This window comes from Vulpes vulpes, chromosome 11, assembly GCF_048418805.1.
Source record: "Vulpes vulpes isolate BD-2025 chromosome 11, VulVul3, whole genome shotgun sequence".
Taxonomy (NCBI): domain Eukaryota; kingdom Metazoa; phylum Chordata; class Mammalia; order Carnivora; family Canidae; genus Vulpes; species Vulpes vulpes.
The window spans coordinates 27,258,118-27,273,773 of record NC_132790.1 but is presented as its reverse complement, the minus strand read 5'-3'; the positions used below and the strand labels follow the sequence as shown (position 1 = coordinate 27,273,773).

Sequence of the window (15,656 nt, the reverse complement as noted above, 5' to 3'; positions counted from 1 at the left end):
AGTATATCTTGGCTTTCAATATGCTCTCCTCACTAAGCTTAATCGTTTCTAGCTTGTGATTTAGAAAGGCATGTAACTGTCTCTTTCATTTAAATGCTTAAGAGGCCACTGTAGGGCTATTAATTGCCCTAATTTCAACATTGTTGTATCTAGGGGAATAGGGAGATGCTTGAGGAGAAGGACAGAGTTAGAGGAATGGTTAACTGGTGGAGCAGTGAGAACACACAGAACATTTATCAATTAAGTTCACTGTCTTATATGGGTGCAGTGCATGGTGCCCCAGAATAATTGTGATAGCAATATCACAGATCACCAAAGCAAGTATAATCATAATGAAAATTTTGAAATATTGTGAGAATCACTAAAACATGACACAGAGACAGGAAGCATGCAAATGTTTTGGGGGAAAATGGTACCAACACACTTGCTCAAAGCCCAGTTTCTATAAACATTCATTTTTTAAAAGCACATTATCTGCAAGGTACAGTAAAATGAGGTATACCAGTAAATAGTACCTGCGCACCCAAGCACCATTTGCTGAGTGAACCAACCAACAGAAGGAGGAACATCAGTAGAGAGGCTCGTGCAGGGGTGCCTGCAGGTGACACTCTGCAACATGGAGAATGGAGCCGGGACACGTAAGGGAGAGGTGTTTTGGAACAAGATGTGACAACTGGCTGAGGGTGAAGGTGAGGTGCCAGGTAAGGGAAGAATCGAGAATGTCTCCTGGGTTTCTGTCTCACACACCCGGGTGGGTGATGGGCCACTTTCCATGCAGGGGGAGGCTGACAGAGGCTAAGGGATGCAGTGTGGGGGCGGGGTACCCCGGCCAAGAGAACCAAGAGGCCCCACTTGAACTCCAGCCTCAAGATGCCTTTGGGAGGAGTGAGCGCAGACGTGGGGGCGGGAGGGGGGCAGTCTGGAGCCCAGAAGAAGAGGCAGAGGTGGAAGCAGCAGCCACATCAGGAGCCAGGTCACCCAGGGAGAGTGTGAGGGAAGGGAAAAGAGGGCCAGGACCTACGGGGGTCCCAACGGTCTTAAAACCAACAAAAACCAAACCAGGGGTATCTGGGTGGCTCAGTGGCTGAGCAGGTATCTTCGGCTCAGGACGTGATCCCGGGATGCGAGATCAAGTCCCACGCTAGGCTCCCTGTGAGGAGCCTGCTTCTTCCTCTGCCTGTGTCCCTGCCTCTCTCTCTAGGTCTCTCATGAATAAATAAATGAATCTTAAAAATAACAACAACAACCAACCAACCAACCAAGGTCACGTTAGTGTGGTGAGCTGGACAGCCTTTTTAGCCTACCCGAGTTTGTTTCCTCCTCTGTAAAATGCGATAATAAACCTTTCCCAGAGGACGATACCCCAAAGCACCAGACGCACGAGTTGGGGTTCAGCAGATGACAACAGCCCTTAGGAGGGCTCTGAATTCTCCATCCTGACAAGGCCGGAAAGGGAACAGACTCAGCTCTTCTCCAGCCAAAGCCAGCAGAAACAGATCCCTAAGCCATCTCAGTGAGTCCCCCTCACAGCTCTGCTTGTTCTCTAGGCTCCTCTAGAGAGAGCACTGGCCGGCCCTGACCTACAAGGGAAGTCCATCCTGCACGCAGCTCCTCAGAATGAACACCAGTACTTCTGAATTTCGCTCCTTATTTATTATAGTCATTAAAAGGAGGATATACGATAATACGGCTTCATATGGTATACACTTATTTATTCAACACTTAAGACACAATTATTAAGAACTGAAACATAAACAGTGTCTTCAAAGTACTTCCAACTTGTTAGATTCAAACCCCTAATTACATCATTTCATATAACTGAACTGAAACATTCAGTTATAGAATTATGCACAAGGCTATACAGTAGCACAGAAGGGAAATAATAAACTTTGAGGAATAGGGGAAAGACATCACCACAGAGGCTGTGCAACTTGGCTTTTAAAGGACAAACAGAATTTCCCCAGGTTAAAATATGGACTTTCAGGTGTAAAGAACACAATAAACAAGGGCTCAGCAATGTGATATAGTGAGTAAGGTGTGGTAAGGGAACTAAGAAAACTCCTGGAATGCACAACCCAAGAGTGGCAGGACACACAGCTCGAGAATAACAAGCAGCTACACTGAAGGATCTTTCAGGGCACCTGGTTGGCTTAGTCAGTCTACCAAATTCTTGGTTTCAGAGAAAGTTGAGTGTGAGCCCCATGTAGGGTAGAAAATTACTTAAAAATTAAAAAACCATTAAATAACTTGCCAACATCATGCATTTGGTTATATCTGGAGCAGGAAGTCAAAGTCTACATATCTGACTTAAAAGACATGATAACAACAAAAAATAAAACAAAAAGATAGTGATAACATTAGGTAACTTTTGTGTATGAGGTAGGCCACGCTGCTGGGGATCATTTAGCATAAAGCAATTGAGTTTTATGTCCTAGGCAGCCCCTGAAAGATGACTCTAGTAGATGTGATGTTCCTCATGATAAGCTCCAGTCTATGAGAAAAAGGTAAATAATGTCCCCTAAATAGGAAGGGAGGGGAGGGGAACCAAAAAAAATGTGATACAGATATAAAAAATTCAAATGATAACATTTCCTCTAACTGGAATTCAACAGACCACCAACTCCACTATCCTTGAATAGTCAAAAACAAGAAGCATGGAAACAAAGCTACTTAAACTAACAAGTCAGATCAAATATATCCTATAAACTTAAAAAAGTGTCAAGTCCCTGTATAGAATGTTTATTTCTAATTGGCATTAGTTGGCATAATTTTCCAGAACATGCACTTTATTTAAAAGCAGTAATAGTAATAACAAGTTTGAAGAAGGATATAGAGCAACTAAAACCCTCACACTGCTGCTAGGGAAGTTATCAGTATAACCATTTTGAAAAACTATTGGCAGTATCCACTAAAGATGAAAATAACCTATGACCCAGCACTTGATTCCACTCCTAAGTATATATCTAACAGCAATGAAATTCATACACATGTTCACCAAAGGACATGTCATTAGAGTTCATAAACTACTACGTGCAACAATATGGATGAATCTCACATATGTAACACTAAGCAAAAGAGGACATGCTGTGTGTGTGTGTGTGTGTGTGTGTGTGTGTGTGCAGAAATACATGTTCAAAAATAAGCAAAACTAACAGATGGTGCTCAAAGTCAAGTCAGTGGTTCTCCTTTGGAGAAGGTAGTGACTAGAGGGAAAACACAAAAGGTGCTGATAACGTTCAACTTCTTGATCTGGGCCCTTTACTGCAATGCATGCTCTATCTCAATAAAAAGGTAATGAAACTATATTTGTTAAAGACCCAATAGCAGAAAAAATACAGCATCTTAGAAGGAGGGGGCTGCAGCAATAAATCAAATAAAGGTATCTTTTCATGCTGTAATTTTAGGCCTTAAAGTCTAAAAAGCAGACACTGGAGGACCTTCCTAGCTTTCAAATTATACCACCTGAAAAGGTAGCCATTTACTCTCCTATGTGTAAGACCATCTCTCAACAAAAGTACGTGTGCTCTAGATCATGACATAACAAAATTTCAAATGCTCATTCTCAAAGTGATAAAGCACCAGAAAAAGCATGAAATGTCCACCCTTTTCCAAAGTGAAAAAAAAGAAGGAATTGGTGAATATATTGCATCGGGGAGAGGGAGGACTTGGGAAGCAGTTGCTGCATTAAATATTTGTAAATATCTTCATTCTCGAATACATCAAAAGCCTTTGAAAGTGAGGGTAGTGTTGTGAAGTTACTTCATATGATCGAAGAGATGACCTGGGTCTCCTTTCTAAGTCAGTACAACGTTAGTACAGCACAGCTATTGTCAGTTGTCTCATTACAATGACCTTCCTTTATACTTTCATGAAATAGCTGCCAGACAGTACGCAGTAACTCCTGAGCTGGTACATTCAGACACTGCCAGAGAGTCTCCAAACATTCAAAGATTTTAGTGCCCAACCATGCTACTGTAGAGACCCAGATGATTTCTATTTTATTTAACCTAGACATGTCAGCCCATTTTCTACATGGAACAAATTCTTCAAGCACTAAGACAATCTAGGGACCCACACCATATTCACTAAAAGTACAGCAACAGAATATTAGGGTATTTGTGGCTTTGAAAAGTTCACTACCTCCTCACTACCCACAAGAGAATCTAAACTCAGTATTTAGCCAGGACGACTTCTCCGTAACACTGCTCAATGGCAGCTTATTTATTAAAGAAACACACTTGCACAAAGAAATTACAAAACATTCACAAACGATCACTGTTCTTATCACCCAGTAACAAATGTATGGTCCAGAAACACAACTTGGGAATTCATAACAATTTGTCAAAACATACAAGATAACTCTTGGGAATTGCCTGCTGATTTTATAAGCAGTAGTTACTTCTCAGCCCAATAAAATCTCTTCCACTAATTCATCTCTACTCATCCTTTACATATCAACTTAGAAATTACTTTCCTGGGATGCCTGGGTGGCTCAGAGGTTTAGCACCTGCCTTCAGCTCAGGGTGTAATCCTGGGATCCCGGGATCTCCCACACTGGGCTCCCTGCATGGAGCCTGCTTCTCCCTCTGCCTGTGTCTATCTCTCTTTGTGTGTCTCTCATGAATAAATAAATAAAATCTTTAAAGAAAAAAAAAAGAAAAAAAGAAATTACTTTCCATTAGAAACCTTTCTTAGCCAACCTCTCTTAAACTGAAATGAATAATATTCCTATGTGTTTTCAAACAATCCTGTCTTTCCCTGGAACTATAATTGCATATATCAATCATCTTAGTCTCCTTCCATATCATAGTTGACCAGAAAGAAGTTAGAAAACCTGAATATGATGCGATTTAACGCAGGGTAACATAACTGGCATAATGAAGAGGAGCCAACTCTCTACCCACATACACCCACCTACAGATTAGAAATGTTAATTCATTTGGTCACAATTCAATGAAACATAAACTTGGTTTGACAATCACTCAGGCCAGTCAATAATAAAAAATATACCATTTGGTCAGTTTTTTTCCCAAAGATTTAAAAACCACTCAGACAGGGTAGCCCTGGTGGTGCAGCAGTTTAGCACCGCCTGCAGCCTAGGGTGTGATCCTGAGGACCTGGGATCGAGTCCCACGTCAGGCTCCCTGCATGGAGCGGGCTTCTCCCTCTGCCTGTGTCTCTGCCCCCCACCCTGAATAAATAAATAAATAAATCTTAAAATAAATAACTAACTAAATAAATAAATAAATATAAAAACCACTCAGTCAAAACTCCAACCAAAGTTAATGATTCTGATAATTATGTCCCATGCCTTCCCTTAAAATATATGTTCTAGACCTCGCTTATTCAATTATAAGGCCCATCATTGACCTCTCCTAGACCTCTAGCAGACATTTAATCAGCTGAAGGAAGGAAGTTTAAGGAAGTATAATATAAGAGAGGCAGCAAAATGCTGTAAAAGAGCGGAACTCTCCAACATCAGTTTTACCAGTCGCTACTAGCTGGGGCTTAGAGTAAGTTGCTCAGTCTGTCCAAACCTCAGTTTCCCTAACTATCAAACAGGCATATATCTGACCTTGTAGCACTGTTATTAAGATAAGAAACAATGTACATCATGCATCCAACATACTACTAGAATTACATGGGTAGTTTATAACTGAACCTCTTATTTATTAAAAAACACACATGAACAAATTTCAACACACACCCAAACTACCACTCCTCTTACCCTACCATGAGATTTTTAATTTTGTAATAAAGGTTTAAAAACTCCCGTTTTGTAAAAGTATCTAATGATCAAGTTTATAATTGTTAAAATGGGTGCATTTGGGTTTGTACATAATTTGTATTTTTGGAATATATAAAATCAATTTTAGAGAATTTAGTTACTTCCATTCTTACTACTTCAATCATTTTAGTTATTAATCAATGATCCTTCGGAATCCCTGGATGGCTCCGCAGTTTGGCGCCTGCCTTCAGCCCAGGGTGTGATCCTAGAGTCCTGGGATCGGGTCTCACATCGGGCTCCCTGCATGGAGCCTGCTTCTCCCTCTGCCTGCGTCCCTGCCTCTCTCTCTCTCTCTCTCTCTCTCTCATGAATAAATAAAATCTTTAAAAAAAAAATCAATAATCTTTCAATCTAATCTCTTCCTGAACAACAAAAATCCAAAAGTGAACAGATGGTTTAGAAAATATGGCTAGCTAAAGCCAGAGACCTTTAAAGTTGAATTGTACACTAATGACTAATTGTTCTATGCTAAGTATATCTAAGAGGAAACTTGACTCTGATTTGTAAGTTGGGAGACACATCTCCACTATCTAGCTCATCAAAGGTGGATTATCAGTTACTAAATGCAGTAGACATTTATTGGACTCCTCTGAGTGAAGTACCATATTAGAGACCTAAGAAAATAGAAATATAACTACGTTCAGTGTCTTTGTCTACCAGATACCCCTAATTTTGTGTGACATGTAACTGTATCCCTGCCCGAATCTCTCCTGATAGCCAGCCCTTGGCTATCAGCTCCCATATCTCCAGATCATTTCCATCGTTCCCTAATCCTCAATCCCTCTGCCCCTGTTGTCATACTTCCCTAGCAAGGTGTTCAACCCACCCTACCCCAGCCATACTAGCTTCTTAGCCAGTTCTTAAAGACCAGTTATACACCTGCCTTTGTACATCCTGTTTCTTGGCCTGCAATAGTCTTCCCCCACATAAGTACAGAGCTTGTTCCCTCACTTTTTTCGGGTGTCTTCAAATGATTTTGTCTATGTGACATTTCATCTATGTCACTATCACAGAAAACCAGCAGCCACCCCTGCCAGATACTTCTTTATTCTTCTTTATGTTATAGTCCAATTTGTCATTAACTCTAACATGCTCTTTCCTTCACATTGTAAGATGAATTTTAATTTAGAAATGTTAGGATCAAAAAAATAAAAAGAAAAAAAAAGAAATGTTAGGATCAATAAGGTTCTACTGTTTTTGACCACCAGGCAGCAATCACCAGGTGTCACTGTCTCTACATGCACAATATTAAAAACAACTGTTCTTAAACTCTTAAGTTAGGCACACTGAAGTTAGGCACACTGCTGTCAGCACTATATGTGCTGAATTTAATTGTCATTTAAAATATCTCCCTGTCTCTGAAACTAATAATACATTATATGTTAATTAATTCAAGATAAATTAAAAAACAAAATATCTCTCTGGGTTTAAATTGAAACAAACAAAAACCTGTATATACTATCTACCAAAATTTTAAATTCAAAAGATTAAAAAAGCGGCAAGTGATTGCAACAATGTAGAATAACCCAGAACTCTAAGAGACTACTGGTAAGAGTGTAAATGAAACAATAATTTGAGAAAACTATTTGACAATATATAAAAGTGGATCATATGCATATTCCCTGCAGGTCCACTCCTAGATATGTATCCCAACAGAAATGTATACATATGTTCAACCAACAGGTGCATACAAGAATGTGGCATTAACCATATTAGCTCAGAACTAGAAACCACTCAAGTGCCCAGCAGAAAAATTGATAAATTCTGGTACATTCACACAATGCAATATTATAAACAAACTACAAATATACCCACAATATGAATGACTCTTAGAATATATAGTTGAGACTCTCAATATAAAGTACAAGTCACAAACCAAAGAGTGCATACCGGATTTCATTTCTTTAACACTTAAAAGTAGGTAAAATTAATTAATGATGTTCAGTCAGGATAGTAGTAATAACCGAAGGGGCTTCCTGGGGCACTAAAAATATTCTATTTCTTGACCTGGATGCTGGTTATACCAGTATTCAATTTCAGAAAATTAATCAAGTTTATACTTAAGATCTGTAAACTCCTTTTTATGTATGTTAAACTTCAATAAAAAGTATTAAGTTTTTGTGTGGGCAAAAAGGCTTACACATAAAGAAACAAAACATGAATCTGGTATGAGAGAAGCAAATATTTGTCAATGAAGAAAAAATCTCATCTATCGTTTTCTATAAGACTTAACGAAATTCACACAGATTGAGGAAGCATATTTATATTTTATTACTGAGATACATACAAAAGACTCCCGTCACAGGTCAAGTATACTATACCTAAGGGAAGGAAATATTGCTAAATACCTTGAAATGGGTAAAAGAAATTTCAAAGTAACAAGAGGCTAAAAAGATCAAATCACAACTCACTCAGAACTATTACCAAGGCCCTGTGTTTCAGTTGAATTAGAAAGGTTTACTTTTCTTAGTGAACATAAAATAATGGCGAATCTTAGAACTGACAACTTGGCTTAGGCTATTTTCTTTTCTTACTTATTTGACAAATATAAACCACACACAATGACTATGGAGGTTATAAAGATGAAGCATACAGGTCCCTGCCTTTATAAGGTTTACACATATATGAAAGAAGCTAAGATAACCATATGAACAGTATTACACTGCTTTAGAATGGTACAAGTGGTGTAAGTACAAAGTTGTTTGGGTTGTTTTGGTTTTGTTTTTTTTTTGAGAGAGAGTGCAAGCAAGAACAGAGAGAGAGAATCTCAAGCAGATTCCACACTGACCATGAAACATGACAAAGAGGTCAAACTTACAACCTGAACCAAAATCAAGGGCCAGTCCCTTAACCCACTGAGCCACCGAGACACCCCCAAAGTTATGTTTTTTCAAAGCACAGAAAAAAGGAAATCTCTTCTGCTGATGTTACAGATTGTAAGAAAGCTCTTCAGAAAAGTCCAGAACTGTGCTGTTCAATACAATATCTATTAGCCACTTGTGGCTTTTTTTTTTTAAGATGTTATTTATTTATTCATGAGAGACATAGAGAGAGGCAGAGACACAGGCAGAGGGAGAAGCAAGCTCCCTGTGGGGAGCCAACGCGGGACTCGATCCCAGGACCCTGGGATCATGCTCTGAGCCAAAGGCAGACGCTCAACCACTGAGCCACTGAGGCATCCCCACTTGTGGCTATTTAAATTAAAGTTAAGTAAAATTAAAACATTAGGTCCCCGGTATTACTTAACCACATTACAAACGCTCAGTAGCCATATGTGGCCAGTGGCAAATGTACTGGGCAGAGCATAGAACACTGGCAGCACTGCAGCACCAATCTGAGGTACTCAAGAGTTAGAAAGATGCATGGAATAGGTACATAAGGACAGTTTAATCTTTGGGCGAAAACATTCTTTTTAACCTTGTGTCCATTTTCCATGTTTCCTTTGACATCACAATGGCAAAACCAGCCACTCTGGTCTGGGACCAAGCTAAAAATACAAACACAGGGAAAACAGTTGAAGCCTTAAAGTTATAAGAGTAAAAGAAGAATACTCACAAGCTCACCAGAGTCTAACTTAGTTCACCAGAGTGAAAATATACCCAAAGCTTCAGCTAGAAACAAATGAAGCATTACTTTGCCTAATTTTTAATAGCTGACTGAGGATTAGGCATTCAGGATATAACTTAGAAGCCAGTCAATAAACATATTTATGGAGGAATCCATTCATTAAGAAACATTTGCTGAGCACCTTCTACCTGCCAAGCACTAAATGGGTAACCAGGAGGAATGAGAGCATTTAAATCACTGACTCTCTTCAGCAAATATCATAATGGCTTAAGAATCACCGACTCCTAAACAGGGAAAAACACCAACAAATTTTGCTCATCTGTGGTTCTTCAGAACAGCAAGCGGGTGACAACAATGTGCCATCTCCAGCATATTCTTTGAGGTTGTTAACTCCTGTGGTGTTCAATGCCCATTAATCTGAACCAGTCACAATGATTTAGCAAAAAACAAAGAAGGAAGAGTCCTTTCCAAGAGAAAAGAAGAAATGAATTGCAGTTTATCAAATCTGTACTAAGCTATAAGAAAGAAAAGACAATCCTTGCCAGAAATATCATAACCTCAAAGAATATCCTTAAAAGGAAACTTCAACAAATCAACATTTATCCAACAGCTCCCAAGAATTACACTGGGAGCTAGAGGCACATAAAGATATTCAAGTGGTCTCTTGACCTCCAAAAGCTTTCAGCTACTTTGAGAGAGGAAATGTTCATGAACAATCACAATGGATGCAAATACTGCAAGTGGAATCCCCAGGAAATAACTGTAGGACAAACTGCCAGCTAAAAGGACCGTAGAAGTCTTTTGCCCAAATCTCTCCCTTGTCTGAAATCCATTCTACAATATTTTTATAAAACATTTATTTATTCAACCTAAGCACACCAGGCATAAAGATATCACAACCTCATAAACATTTCAGAAGCAATGGAAGATAGGAACTGAAAAGAGCTGAAGAATTAAGAGATAAGCATCTTCAAAGAGATGCTGTTTAGAAATATGAACTTGACAGTCAAGTGAATAGCAAATAAATACAATACAATAATATAGAACAATACACTCAAGTAGCTTGATTAGCAAAGGGTCCACTATGACACAAAGCCAGATGAAAAAGTAACAGGATTTTGTAAAACCATTCCCAGCTAGAGCTTTGACTATCCAAAAGGGGGCAGAGGGCTGCCCCGGGTGGATCAGCGGTTTAACGCCACCGTCAGCCCAGGGCATGATCCTGGAGACACGGGATCAAGTCCCATGTCGGGCTCCCTGCGTGGGGCCTCCTTCTCCCTCGGCCTGTGTCTCTGCCTCTCTCTCTCTCTCTCTCTCTCTCATGAATAAATAAAATCTTTTTTAAAAGGGGGGGGGGCATAATAAATCAAGGTAAAATTCTATTCTACCTGCCCCTTCAACCACCCACTCCTCCCCAGCTCTCCCTAGTCTGTAGGACACTTCTATTTTCACCTGAGCCAGGAGAGGAAGAGAAACAAATACTGACTCATTAGCCACTGTGTGTCAGGCATGGTGCTAGTCATTTCATATGCCATTTAATATATGCAGAATAAATAAGAGCTGTTCTGGTTGATTAGAGCTCCTCGGAGATGGGCTCAAGAAAACTGTCTGGCATAGGATCCAAATTTATTATGCTATTTTAGAGGCATTTGGAAGGCAGTTTAATAAAGAAGGAAAGGGTAGCAGAGACCTGAAGACAGGTCTGGACTTGGGATCTGGTCCTACAGTTATCTGACTGCAAAAGTTGTTGGGCCTCTCTGAATATCAATTTCTTAAGGTCTACCTCATCTCCTCACAGGCTGTTCTAAGGATCAAAATGGAACATATATATAAAAGGATTCTATAAACATAACACATCACTGATATCCATTTATTAAGCATCTATACTATTCTAGACTCTAGACAAGGTCCCTGTTCTCATGGAACTCATTTCTACTAGGTAAGAGACAGGTAATCAACACAAATGAGTGAACAACAGTTTCCAAAAGTGATGAATACTCTAAGGAAAATAATACAGGTGACATAAAAAAAAAGAATGACTAGGAGAAAGGGAGTCACTTTCAATGGAATAGTCACAGAAGGCCAAGCCAAAGTTCTATAATTGAGACCTCAAAGACATCTTTAGCCAAATGAAGAGCTGGGGAAACAAGTATTCTAGACATAAGAAAGAAGACAAGCTCGGCATGTTTGAAGCACTGAAAAGATGAGGTATGCCTGGAACACAATGAGTAAGGAAAAATATTAAGAGATGAGGTTGAAAAAGTGGACAGAGGCCACTTTTTCCAATACAGTCTTGACCACTAAAAGGATATTTTAATTACCATAAAGTCCTTTTTTTATCAATATGGCCCAATAAACTGAGCCATTTATGCAAATACCTCGTGTACATTACCAAAAGTAGGAGACTTCCAACTTTTTAACTTAGCAGTGCCACCACCAAAAAATAAATGGAAAGATCCTATACGATAGTTGTAGACATGAAATTCTTAAGAACTTTATCCGAACAAAGACATCATGTATTATGTTTGGTAAATCAAATAGTTAAAAACAAATTCCTATAGCGAATAGAACAGAATTATAGAATATGAATTGAAAAAAAACACTGAAGTTTTTAACAGAGAAGATATCAGTTCATTCAGCAAATATTTATCAAGCACCTATATGTGCCAGGCATGTTCTAAGTATAAGAGATACAGCAATGAACAAATCAATGAAATTTTAAGCAATAACTAAGCAGAAGGTTTAAATGTAGAAGTATCATAATACCAAAACTGAACTTGAACTTATGCCTCAGCATATTCTGAAACAAGAGTTATAGGCTTAGTCAAGTGTACCTGTCAGAAAGCAAACTTACCAAGGAATTCTTAATCACTTCACTTCTATAAAATTCTGGAAAAGAAGAAAAAAAACATAAGTGATATGAAAGAAAATAAGCTCATTAACTCAATCCTATAAAATTTTTAACATACATTCTAGTAAAACATTTAAAAGATTTTCAAGGGATCTATTTTCTCTATATCTTTATCTGCAAAATAATAAAATAATAAAATAAAAACTAAATAAAAGAGCCTTAAAGGGAAAACATTAATAAAGAAAGGTCAAAACCTGTTAAGATTTAATTTAGTATATTTTATCCCAGATTCAAACTTGAGCTCTTAAAAAATTAGACTTTCTTCTCTCCTATCTTACTGCCACTCTATAAAAACTGATTCCATATGCTCTATTTATCTCAAACATCTCTAATGATTATCCTTTGTAGTACTATGGAATGGAGGCTGATCTAGCAACCAGGTTACCTTAATTCTAGTTCTACTATCATTAGCATTCTGTTCATTTCCTTAGGCCCATTTTTCATTAGACAACTTAAAGAATTAGACTAGTAAGCAAAGGCCCTCTGTGAGCATTAAAATTTCATGATTCTACAAATCTTCATTTATATTGTAAATGTTACAAAACCTAAAAACAATGAAAAGAGAGAAAAGCAGCAGAGGTGCAGTGCCTCTTCTGACCCTGCTGAAGTCACCATCATGACAGTCTGTCTCTGCAGAGTCTACAAAAGACCTTCGTATCCCCCTGTTGCTCTAAGACAAATTTCCCAGGTGTGATGCATGGGCCACTGGTACTTGAGATGATTTTAGATGATCACGGACACATTTTATTTTTTTCTTATATATTTAAATTTATGTCTCATATATTTATCAACCTTAATTTTAAGCTCTGAAATAACAATAGCATTTGTTTTGTACAACTGCTATCTTCCTCAGCACATAAAACCATTCCTGGCACAGAGGAGACATTCAATAAATACTTTTTAATTGAATGAACAATTTTACTTAGACATAAGTTTAAAAATAATGAATTTAAGGGGCACCTGGATGGCTCAGTTGGCTGAGCATCCAACTCTTGATTTCAGCTCAGGTCATAAACTTATTAGGGTCATGAGATCAAGCCCCATATTGGGCTCCATGCTCAGCAGGGATTCTGCTTGAGATTCTTTCTCTCTGCCTCTCCCCTGCTCACTCTAAGTAAATCTGTTTTAAAAAATTAAAAATAATGGGGATCCCTGGGTGGCGCAGCGGTTTGGCGTCTGCCTTTGGCCCAGGGCGCGATCCTGGAGACCCGGGATCGAATCCCACGTCGGGCTCCCGGTGCATGGAGCCTGCTTCTCTCCCTCTGCCTGTGTCTCTGCCTCTCTCTCTCTCTGTGACTATAATAAATAAATAAATAACTTAAAAAATAAAAAAAATAAAAAATTAAAAATAATGAACTTAAAAATATATATTAAGTATGTAATGGTATAGATGAAACTCAAATATAGTGAAACATGTGAAAGAAGTCCACTAACAACTGAAACTCAGGAATAGGCAAAAAAACAAAGAGTAGGCCTAAACATAAAACTCTTACGGGCAAACTCTTTAGGTTAAAGTATTTCTTGGTAAACAAACTCTATGTGTGTCTCTCTTAAAAATAAATAAATAAATAAGGATAATTATTTTATTTTGTAGAGAGACAGTCACAATGTATTAAATTAAGGTTCTAAGAATTTATAACAGGATCCAAATTTTCATAACTATGTTAATAATGTTTATCTTAGGTGGTAGGATTAGGCTGCTAACTTTTATTTTCTGCTTGGCAGTTTCCTATTTTTCTATTTAGAAAAAATATTTTAAATAAGAAAAGGGATATTCTAATTGTTTTGAAAAGAACGCTTCTGATAAACATTTAGGTTACTGTTAATTTTTAGATATTTCAAGTATTGTTATAAATAATCATTTAGAGATATATATCCTAGATAAATAATCATTTAGAGATATTTCAAGTAATGTTATAAATAATCATTTAGAGATATACTTGAATCTATAAGATAAACATTTAGAAGTAAAATGCAAGACAAAAGGAAAAATACAGTTTGAATTTGGTAGATAGATATCGTCATATTGTTTTCTAAAAGTATTATACCAATTTATAATTCCACTTATGAAAATACCTGTTTTTCCCTACACTGGTAATCTTAAGTATTATTTTTTTCATTTCTCCCCAAATGATTAACCAATTACTTCAACCATAAATTAAGTATAAAAATGTTTGTGTGTAGGTATGCATGTTTGTGTGTATAGGCATATGTGTGTATGCATGTGTGTGTTCTAATTTATATGTGCCACGTTTATTTTTAGGGGTAAGAAACCTAAAAGGGTTAAAAATGTTTTTTATTTCAAAGTACTTTCAATTTATACAAAATATATTTTTGTATCGTTTGAATTTCTTACAAGCATGTATTACTTTAAAATCGAAGGAAAAAATATTCTTCTTTTCTTTAGAAAGAAAGAAGTCCTCAGCTTAATCTGCAAAGTGTCTAAATTAAACAGTTCCCAAAATATATAGCTTCAGCTCTACAATGACTAGTATCATTATTTCTTCTAAAACTTTGCTGACTGAATCACTGTATGTATAAATGAAACTAAACAATCTGCTTTCTCCATTAGACCTTCAAAACGGAGTTGCTAATTTAAATGGAAAAAGATCCACAAAAAAGCCATACATGAGGATCCCTGGGTGGCTCAGCGGCTTAGCGCCTGCCTTCGGCCCAGGGCATAATCCTGGAGTCCTGGGATCGAGTTCTGCAACAAGCTCCCTGCATGGAGCCCGCTTCTCCCTCTGCCTGTGTCTCTGCCCACCTCTCCCTCTCTCTCTCTTTCTCTCTCTCTCGCTCTGTGTCTTTCATGAATAAATAAATAAAATCTAAAAAAAAAGCCATACATGAAATCATGGAGTCTGAGGCACTTTCTAACATGTTAAACATGGGCCTACCCTGTCCACAATTCTATTACATCCTAAATATTGTCAATAAAATTAGCAGCATGATACAAACTATAATATAGTGAATGTAGGAGAATTTAGAGTCAAAAAAATAGTTCCGGTCCCCAATCCACCTATGATCTTCACCCTGGATGATCAGTTAACCTTTTGGGTCACAGAGTTTACCTTTCAAAGAATAATGAAACATGGAAAATAACAGGGGTATTTTAAGGCTCAAATGAAATAGTGAACTAAGAGACACCTGGGTGGCTCAGTGGTTGAGTGTCTGCCTTTGGCTCAGGGCATAATCCTGGAGTCCTGGGATCAGGTCCCACACTGGGCTCCCCATGGGAAGCCTGCTTCTCCCTCTCCCTCTGCCTCTCTCTGTGTGTCTCTCACAAATAAATAAATAAAATCTTTAAAACAAAAATAGTGAATTAAAAACACTTTATAAACTGTAATTTTTATTAACATAGTTGTACTAATTTTTATTAATTCAATTTAA

At 37.8% G+C, this 15,656-nt stretch overlaps 1 protein-coding gene across 3 annotated transcripts in view; it reads right to left on the bottom strand.

Moving 5' to 3' along the window:
• UVRAG (UV radiation resistance associated) overlaps positions 1–15,656 on the bottom strand; it is a 318,383-nt gene that overhangs the window by 266,636 nt on the left and 36,091 nt on the right. For all 3 annotated transcript variants that reach the window (XR_011995135.1, XM_026010452.2, XM_072725950.1), the window contains exon 3: positions 12,210–12,244. Coding sequence is in view for 2 of the 3 variants with exons in the window: in XM_026010452.2 (XP_025866237.2) it covers positions 12,210–12,244 (35 nt within the window). In the remaining variant the exon portion in view is untranslated. The remainder of the gene's footprint in view (positions 1–12,209; positions 12,245–15,656) is intronic.